At 38.8% G+C, this 9,619-nt stretch overlaps 1 protein-coding gene across 1 annotated transcript in view; it reads left to right on the forward strand.

Annotated features, from left to right (window-relative positions):
• LOC116075691 (zinc finger protein OZF-like) overlaps positions 1-8,759 on the forward strand; it is a 28,373-nt gene extending 19,614 nt beyond the window's left edge. The window contains exons 2-4 of the mRNA XM_031348935.1: positions 5,664-5,790; positions 5,995-6,055; positions 7,002-8,759. Coding sequence (XP_031204795.1) covers positions 5,664-5,790; positions 5,995-6,055; positions 7,002-8,550 — 1,737 coding nt within the window. The 3' untranslated portion in view covers positions 8,551-8,759. The remainder of the gene's footprint in view (positions 1-5,663; positions 5,791-5,994; positions 6,056-7,001) is intronic.
• The last annotated feature ends 860 nt before the right edge of the window (positions 8,760-9,619 follow it).

Genomic DNA, 9,619 nt, shown 5'->3' on the forward strand with positions numbered 1-9,619 from the left:
AACAATTCCCTTTCTGGCTCAATTGTATTGCCCATGATTTATGCTCTCATTCTCGGAATCCCACGCTCTCCGTTACTTACTCTTAATTTCTTTGCCTAGGCCTTGTAACGGCGGTCGGTCGTCCCTGTAGTTTCAGTGTTTCAGCTCTCCAAAGTTCCCAAGTTTCGGCACCATTTGTCGGAGCCAGCCGACAAGGGTGAGGCTGAAGTAGAGAGGGTGACTGAATGAGAACGAGAGGACCGCTCTGCTGGCAATGGCAATAAACTTTAATGCGAGAAATCTTTTATAGTAAAACACAGTAAGACTAAAAATAGAATTTAACAACAATCATGTAGCACAATCTCTTAGCACTTTCTCATGGCAAAGCATGCCCACTTCTTCATTATCTTACAGTAAATATTTTTCCCCATGCCCAGGTGCATGAGATCTGTTTCTTCGATTCTTGCACACACAGCTCTCAGTAGCCTTGAATTACTTCCAAAACATCTTGGGTTCAAGGAGCAGTTATGTCCTCAGCTGCAGGGAGATTATCAGAAGGTGCCCCCTCCTCAATGGAACGGTCATGCTCTCGGCTGCAGGGAGATTATGTGAAGGTGCCCCTTCCCTGCCTTTCAGCAGGGGTGCCACCCCTAAATCTTCCCCTATGCCAAAGAGCATTCCCACCATTCAGCAGAGGGGCCACCCCTAAATCTTCCCCTATGCTAAAGAACATTTCCACCACATAAATGTACATAAAATTTAATAAGTAGAACTAATAAAACTAAAATATATTTTCAGTGTTTACTTATTTTCTTTTTTATTCCGCCCCCCCCCCTTAGACAGAGTCTTGTAGGTTCTTGCTTGCTTGCCTGGAAGTTGCCATGTAGACCAGATTGGTCACTGCCTTCCCAGTACTGATACAAACATGTTTGTCACCTATGCCCAGCCTCAGTTTTTGCTATTAAAATGCCATAACCTGGAGGATGTAAGCTTGGTAGGGAAAAAAAGGCAAGGTTAACCTTGGCTACTTACTCAACTTGAGGCCAAACTGGACCACTTGAGACCCTGTTCCCCCACTCCCAAAAATAAGTACTTGTGCGGGAGTGCACAAGTGTAGTATCAGGACTCAGGAGGCAGAGGCAGAAGGAGTGAAGCCAGTTCACCATATTGTTCACATAGAGTTTCAGACCAATGAGGCCTACACAAGAAGACCTTGTCCATGCCACCAAAAGGACAAAAGATGTCATAAACTATTAAAAAAATCATACCTACAATGCAGTAAGGTGTTTCTGAGGCTAATGACTTTAGTTCAATCCCTAGGACCCACATGATATTAAAAACAACATCAACTCTTACAAGTAGTTCTCTTCCTTGAGCATGTGTGCAACATTTAAGTCACCAAACAGGGAAAACAGGGAGCTGGGGTTGTAGGTCAGGCATAGAGCACTTAACCTAGCATATACAAACCCCTGGATCCCTTTGTTGCATCCACAGAATATCTTATATGAGATAGAATCCTACTATATTGCCACTGATCCCCTGTATCTTCTTGTGTAAGCCAAGCTAGTCCGCATGCTTGGATAACAGGCCATTGCCAGCTAGTTTCTTGCCCCAGGAGTTAAATCCAGGAGGACATAAACTCTGGTGGCTCCTTTCCATTCTACTCCACTATAGAGGTCACTCATCGAGGTTTCTATTTTATCCAAATTAAGGGGGATTCATCAATGTCCAGTTATTTTTATGTGAATTTGACACAAACTAGAGTCATCTGAAAGGAAGACGCCTCAATTCAGAAAATGACTTCATGAGATCAGATTGCAGGCAAACCTGTAGGGTATTTTCTTAATTAGTGATTGGTGGTGAGGGCTCAGCCCATCATGGGTGGAGCTATTCTTGGATTAGTGGTCCTGCATTGTGTAAGAAAGTAGGCTGAGCAAGCCAGTAAGCCACACCCTCCATCACCTACATATCCGCTCCTCCTGCCTCTAGATGCTTATCCTGCTTGAGTTGCTTTCCTGACTTCCTTTAATGATGGATATGTTTCTCAAGTTGCTTTTGTTGTGTGTTTATTATAGCCATAGGAACCCTAAGATAGACGCATCATCACTACCTTCTTTCCTGTTCTCCTGTTTCTTTACTAACTATCCAAACAGTAGCAGCATATTCTGTCTCCTAGACTCATAAGCATTCTATTCAAAGACTGATTTCTAGTAGATACTAGTTTAACATTTCTTGTCCTGGCATTGTCGCTTAGGCCTAAAATCTCAATACTTGGCAGGCTGGGCAATGGGGAGCAAGAGCTTGAACAGAGCTTGGCTATATGGCAAAGGATAGACTCAAGAATACATGAATGAATACACATTTGTTGCATTTGACTTTTGGTGAATTAGGATTTTGGCATTCTATAGGTAATGGACAAGCTACTATCCTGTAAGGCCTTAGTGTGCTCTGTGTAGAGGACCACTCAGTTACACTCAGGGAAATGAAATATGGAGAAGAATACGCAGGTACTGTGGATATTAGGACATATCAGGACTGTGCTTACCTGCACTGCCATCCCAGTCTCTCCTGCTTTGAACAAAAACCATGCCTCAGTGTAACATCCTAGAAGAAAGCTCCAGTTTTATAACCATATGGACATTCTTTGAACTGTCAGCTTCCAAATAATGACAAAGAGAACTTTTATTATTTATCAAAATGTTGGGCCTTAGCTTACTCTTTTTCCCAACTAGGTCTTATAAATTAAACTAACCCATTTATATTAATCTATGTTCTGCTACAGAACATAGCATTTTCTTGCCTCAGTTTCACATGTCCAACTTCCTCCAAGTCTCACCGGTGAATCTTCCCAAACTTGATTCTTTTCCTGAGTTTCTGTCTCTGCTGGAAATTCTGCCTCTCCTCTCCTCTCCTGCTCAGCTGTTACCCATTCAGAAGGTGTTGGGTGGAAGGTTTACAAAACTATGCAGCCATACACAGTGCACAAAAAGATCACCCAACATCTCCCTTTAATCCAATATAAGGCTCTTTTTTTTTCTTTTGCCCAGCTTTGTAAAGACAAGGTAAGAAGTCCTTCATAATTCCTGCCTCACAAAAATGTCTGTCAGATATACTGATCCATAAGGCTAAAGATGGATGATTCAGCATTATAGAGGAGTTTCGAGGGACTGTTTAATCAGCCACCTAGCTCTGTTACCTCTATAGTTTTGGCAGCTGCTTGCCTACAATTCCTCCATACTTAGGTAATATGTATTCCTTCTTAGGTCTCTTGATGGGGTTGAAGACTAGACAGTTGTAGTCTCACATATAAACTGAAGTTTTTTAGGATTTAAGAAAATATTTTAAGGTCTCTGAAGATGTTTTTAGGTTGGTAATGCAGATTATGATAGAAAATGATTAGGTGCAGAACTTTGAACTCATCAAGATAGGAGAGATGGTAACATACTTTCTCCAAGGCTACCAAATACAGATGGACTGGACATTGTGAATGTAAATCTTACCCGGTAGTTTTTATAATTGTTTTATTGTATATAGTTTATTGATATTAGAAAAAGAGCCTTTTATTGGACTAAAAGAGAGAAATGTAAAGAGAATCTCTTGTGTACTGTATGGAAGCAACACCTGTCAGTAAAAATCTGATGGCCTATTAGCTGAGGCAGGAAATAGGAGGTGGGACAACTGGCAGAGAGAGATTGGAATTGTGGAAGATAATCAGAAAGAGATTTGCCTTGGACTCTGAGGAAGTCGAATGTATGAAACTTAGGAAAGGTAACTGGACACATAGCATATATAGAATAGAATAAATGTGATACTAAGTTATGAGCTAGTCAGAGAATTCTGCCTAGGCGTATGAAATAATGTCTCAGAGTTGTTATATTGGGTGCAGGGATGAGGATGGAAAAACACATTGTTAGAAGACTCCAACTAGGTCTTTCTGTAAACTCAAGTCTCTTGTTAATCTCTCCCCCCCCCCAAGAGTATTGCAGGCTCCTTGCCAGCATTCATTTTCTGATTGTAATGGGTCCATTTCAGCATTAGTTAAAAAAAAAAAAAAAAAAAAGTATCACAAGTTCTACTGGGTCTATTCCTGCAAATCAGTAAAGTCTCATTTTTCCTATCAGAATAAATTTAGAAACCATTTCTACATGGGTCTTTAATTTTTTTTTACTCTGCTGGTGTGGTAATATCCATTCTAAGATATTATCTTCTCTCTGCATAAGAATTCCTATAGGAGGATAAGTAGAAGGCAAAAGAACTAAAACACAACTCAGCTTTGGATCTAAAGGGCACACATGGGTATCCTGTGATTTCTTTTCTGCCACAGCCAACTACTTTTCAGTCTCACCTGAGAGTTTTCTTGGACTATTCAAGTCATAATCACCTTGTAAGGTTTGAAATAAATTACTTAGCTCTTGAATTGTTAATCCAATTCTGGCTCTTAACCATTTACTATTTCTCAACAATTTTTGAAAATTATGAAGTGTTATCTCCTGATTTGTACCTTCTGTGATCAAATTTTCTGTAGACCTACCTTATATCCTAGACAGTTAATAGAATCTCCACTTTATATTTCTTCAGGAGCAATTTGTAATCCCCAACAAGGCAAAATTCTCTTAATCAAATACTTTTTTCTAAGGTATTTGCATCTGAATCAGCAGGCAGGATATCACCCATATAATGGTAAATTATAGACTGAGAAAATTGTTTACAAATTATCTCTAATGGCTACTGTACAAAATATTGTCACTAGGTAGGACTGTTTAACATTCCTTATGGAAAGACTTTTCACTCATACCTTTGCTTATGTTCTTATGCTTGCATTTTGCCATCTGGTTTTAACTGGCCTGGGTTTCTCAGACTATAGCAGACCTCCTTGGAGGCAGGTAGAGCTGTGTGGCCTGGTTAGAGCAGGCCTACTGTATCTCTCTGTCCTTGTGTCCTTACTTAGGTCAGGCCTCCTGGGAGACAGGCTAGCTTTGGGGTCTGCAAGCAGGCATGTCAATTTGTGTTCCTGGTTATGACAAACCTCCTGGGAGACAGGTGAGCTGTTTTCCTAGTTATTTATATCCTCCTTAAAGGCCTCTATCATCTTCATGAGATAGGATTTTAGGTCAGAATCTTGCTCTTCAGGTGTGTTAGTGTTTCCAAGGCTGGCTGTGGTAGAAGAACTGGGTTCTGATGGTGCCACATTACATTGTCTTCTGTTGCTTTTGTTCTTGTGCTTGCCTTTCACCATCTGGTTATCTCTGGTGTTAACTGGCCTGGGTGTCTCAGATTGGAGCATGCCTCCTGGGAGGCAGGCAGTACTGTCTCTGGTTAGGGCAGGCCTCCTGTGTCCCTGGTTAGAACCATCCTCCTGTGTCCCTTGTTAGGGCAGACTTCCTGGAAGACAGGCAAGCTGTCGGGTGGGAGGTGGGACCAGGCATGCCAGTCTGCCATGGGTGCAGATGGAGGTCCAGATCAGAAGGGCAATGGAATTCAGGCAGAGCAGGATAGAACTCATGCATACTGGGCTCTATGGGGTTCACCTTTGTTCCTGGTTAGGGCAGAGCTCCTAGGCAGATGTGGGGTCCCTGTTGCAGGCATACCTTTCTCCAGAATCACCATTTCTGTTTTATGTATAAATATATTTCTTATCTTCATTTATGCTCTCTATATACATGCATATATGTGATATGCTTTAGGATGCAGTGACTTTTATGGATGTGCATGTGAACTTCTCTCAGGAAGAGTGGGCTTTGCTGGATCCTTCCCAGAAGAGCCTCTACAGAGATGTCATGCTGGAAACCTACTGGAACCTTACTTGTATAGGTAATAACATGAAATTTCCTTCACTTCATGATTTAGGGAAACAAACCTTTCTTAGAAATGAGTGCTCTTCTGTAATTTTGATTGTGAAAAATGTAGAATGTGGTGAATAAATTAGTCATTGTTCCAAGGTTCAGGGAAGACAATAATTTAAATTTTACATAATTTCCAAAAATATCTTATACATTTTTTAATACTGTATTTTAGGCTATGAATGGGAAGACCACAATAGTGAAGAATGTTGTCAAAGTTCTAGAAGACATGGAAGGTAATTTTCACGTGGAAGCTGATACATAATGTACCTCTGAAGAAATTTATAATGTACCCTGAAGTTTTAACAATGAAAAAAATAATGTAACCAAGCACAGCTTTGTGAGGATTTTTAAATTCTTACACACTGTCTTAGTTAAGGTTTCTATTTCTGAGCAAAACATCACAACCAAGAAGCAAGTTGGGGAGGAAAGGGTTTATTCATCTTACACTTCCACATTGCTGTTCATCACCAAAGGAAGTCAGGACTGGAACTCAAGCAGGTCAGGAAGCAGGAGCTGATGCAGAGGCCATGGAGGTCATGTTACTTACTGGCTTGCTTCTCCTGGCTTACTCAGCTTGCTTTCTTATAGAAACTGAGACTACCAGCCCAGAAATGGCACCACCCACAAGGAGCCCTCCCCACTTGATCACTAATTGAGAAAATACCTTACAGTTGGATCTCATGGAGGCATTTCCTCACCTGAAGCTCCTTTCTCTGTGATAACTCCAGCTTGTGTCAAGTTGATACACAAAACCAGCCAGTACACACACCATACAGTTCAATCTCAGGTAGCTAATCAGTAGTCCTTTAAGAAACAAGAGAAGGAACCAAAGCCTTAGAAGATGTCACAATTTTAATCATAGCCTCATAAGAACCCTTTTGTATAACTGTCTGTCTACTTAATTTTACTCCATTGAAATATCATAAATGATATAAACATTAATTAGGGTATTAGTGTATGTCCAAGTCCTGTTACAAATGAGTCATAGTAAAACTAGTGTTACTCATAGACTTGTAGTGACTTACTGTAGTTAGTTAGACAGCAGTTTATAAGAGCTAAGAAGATTATGGTGGTGGAGAAACTTAAACCCCTAACCATGCATCTATGAGGAACAGAACATTAATTAAACTGTGTGAATACAACATGAACATCTTTTATTTGTTATTCTTCTTTTAATAGGTATTTCAACTGTCCTCGATATAGTACATGTAAAGCAAAGGGCTATGGAAAGAAGCAGTGCACCTCTCTCTTTCCCAGAACAATTAGAAGATATGTAGTCATCCCCACTATGAGAAGACATGGTGAATGTGATATAAGTTTACAAGTAAATGGTTTTCCTGCTTCAATGGGAATACATCAAAATACTCCCACTGGAGAAAAGCCTTATGAGTACAAGGAATGTGGAAAATCTTCTGTCTGTCCTGGTTTACTTTGCATATGTAGTGTGACTCACACTGTAGGAAAATGTTATGAATACAACCAGTGTGGGAAAGATCTCAGTTCTTCTTTTTCTTCTCAGAGATGTAAAATAGCTCATCTAGGAAAAGAAAGTGATGGATGTGAGCCAAGTAGTAAAAGCTTTAACCATCACAGGTATCTTAAAATACAGAATACAACCTACAATGAAGAGTATCTCTATGATTGTATTCAATATGATAAAGCCTCTTTACAATTACACCAAAGAACTAATTCCAAAGTAACATCCTATGAATATAATGAAGGAGATAAAGACATGACATTTTACAGTAATCATCACATATGTAGAATGAATACTAGAGACACAAAGTATGAATATCATCAATATGGTAAAACCTTTGCATGTCCTAGTTACCTTCAAATACATGAAAGAATTCATACTAGAAAGAAACCCTATGAATGTAATCAGTGTGGTAAAGTTTTTGCATATAAAAGTCATTTTCACAAGCATCAAAGAACTCATACTGGAGAAAAACCGTATGAATGTAATCAGTGTGGTAAAGCCTTTTCATGTAATGGTAATCTTCAAATACATGAAAGAATTCATACTGGTGAGCAACCCTATAAATGTAATCAATGTGGTAAAGCCTTTGCATATAGCAATAGTCTTCACAAACATGAAAGAACTCACACTGGAGAGAAACCCTATGAATGTAATCATTGTGGTAAAGCCTTTACATGTCACAGTACCCGGCAAATACATGAAAGAATTCATACTGGAGAAAAACCATATAAATGCAGTCAATGTGGTAAAACCTTTGCACGTAACAGCCATGTTAAAATGCATGAAAGAATTCATACTGGAGAGAAACCCTATAAATGCAATCAATGTGGTAAGGCCTTTGCATATCACAGCCATCTTCAAAGGCATGAAAGAACTCATACTGGAGAGAAACCTTATGAATGTAATCAGTGTGGTAAAGCCTTTGCATATCGCAGTAGTCTTAGACTACATGAAACAAGTCACACTGGAGAGAAACCTTATGAATGTAACCAATGTGGTAAAGCCTTTGCCTGTTCCAGCTATCTTCAAATACATGAAAGAATTCATACTGGAGAGAAACCCTTTCAATGTAAGCATTGTTGTAAAACCTTTTCATATCGCAGTAGTCTTCACATGCATGAAAAAAATCATACTGGAGAGAAACTCTTTGAATGTAAGAAATGTGGTATATCCTTTGCATATCTTGGTACTCTTCAAAAGCATGAAAGAATGCATACTGACAAAAAAGAAAATTCCCCTGAAGGATAATAATGCGGATGAGATACCTATAAATGAGGAATAGCATTTCACACCACATTCATTTCCCCCGAGTTCTCTCACTGTGCTTGAGTAACGGTACAACTACTACAACAAAATGTTGTCTCCTTTTCAAACTGCACGCATATTGTCATCTCTAAGGATAAAGGAATCCATTGTCTCATGACAATTTAAATAGTAAAACCTATGTATAAATGAAATTGTTATTTATGTTGTCATTATTTTTTATGTTACATAAGTTTATACTAAGGAAAATATACTTGTTCTTAACATTTTCTCAGAATCATAAGTGAATAGCAGAGAATTTTCTCAGGGATTGAAGGTGGTTGCTGCTAAGCTTGTTGGCCTGACTTCATTATCTTGGATAGCTATATTACTCATGCAAGTTTTTCTCTGAATAATATACTTGGGTTTTATGCATACCAACACACCAGGTTGTAACATAAATATTGTTGAAATTGAAATAAAGCCAATGAGTTCTTTCACCAGTTTAGGGCACTTGCTGCCAAATTTAACTAGATTGGTGTGGTCTATTTGGCACATAGAGAAACTAGAGAATAGACAGCTGTAAGTTGTTCATTAACTAGCATATGCACACCATGGTACATGTGTATACACACAGTTTAGAAATTTAAAAAAGATGAAATTAACAAAGCAAAGAAATTAACCACAATATTGAGAGCATAGGACATTATTTACCTATTGTAAAATTCCAAGAAGTATTACTATTCAAAACACCGAAGGTTCCTGTTTAAATCTTACATTATCCTTTCTTTCTATGCTTCAAAGATATGTCATTTTAAAAACATAAGTGATCTAGGTGTAGTGGTGCATACATGTAGTGAATCATGATTAGAGGTGTCTGATGAAATGATCCATGTTGTTTCTAGGCATTGCAACACTAGGACTTTATATTTTGAACCAGAATGTATGTTCAGATATTGAGCATAACATTGTAAAGCAATGTTAATCATGTGTAATTCTGTTTCATTGAAGAACCTGGGTAAGTAAAAATCAGTGAAGCTTCTCTAGAAATTAGGGCACCCTTACCTACTTTTGT

Source organism: Mastomys coucha, unplaced genomic scaffold (genome assembly GCF_008632895.1).
Source record: "Mastomys coucha isolate ucsf_1 unplaced genomic scaffold, UCSF_Mcou_1 pScaffold4, whole genome shotgun sequence".
NCBI classification, from domain to species: domain Eukaryota; kingdom Metazoa; phylum Chordata; class Mammalia; order Rodentia; family Muridae; genus Mastomys; species Mastomys coucha.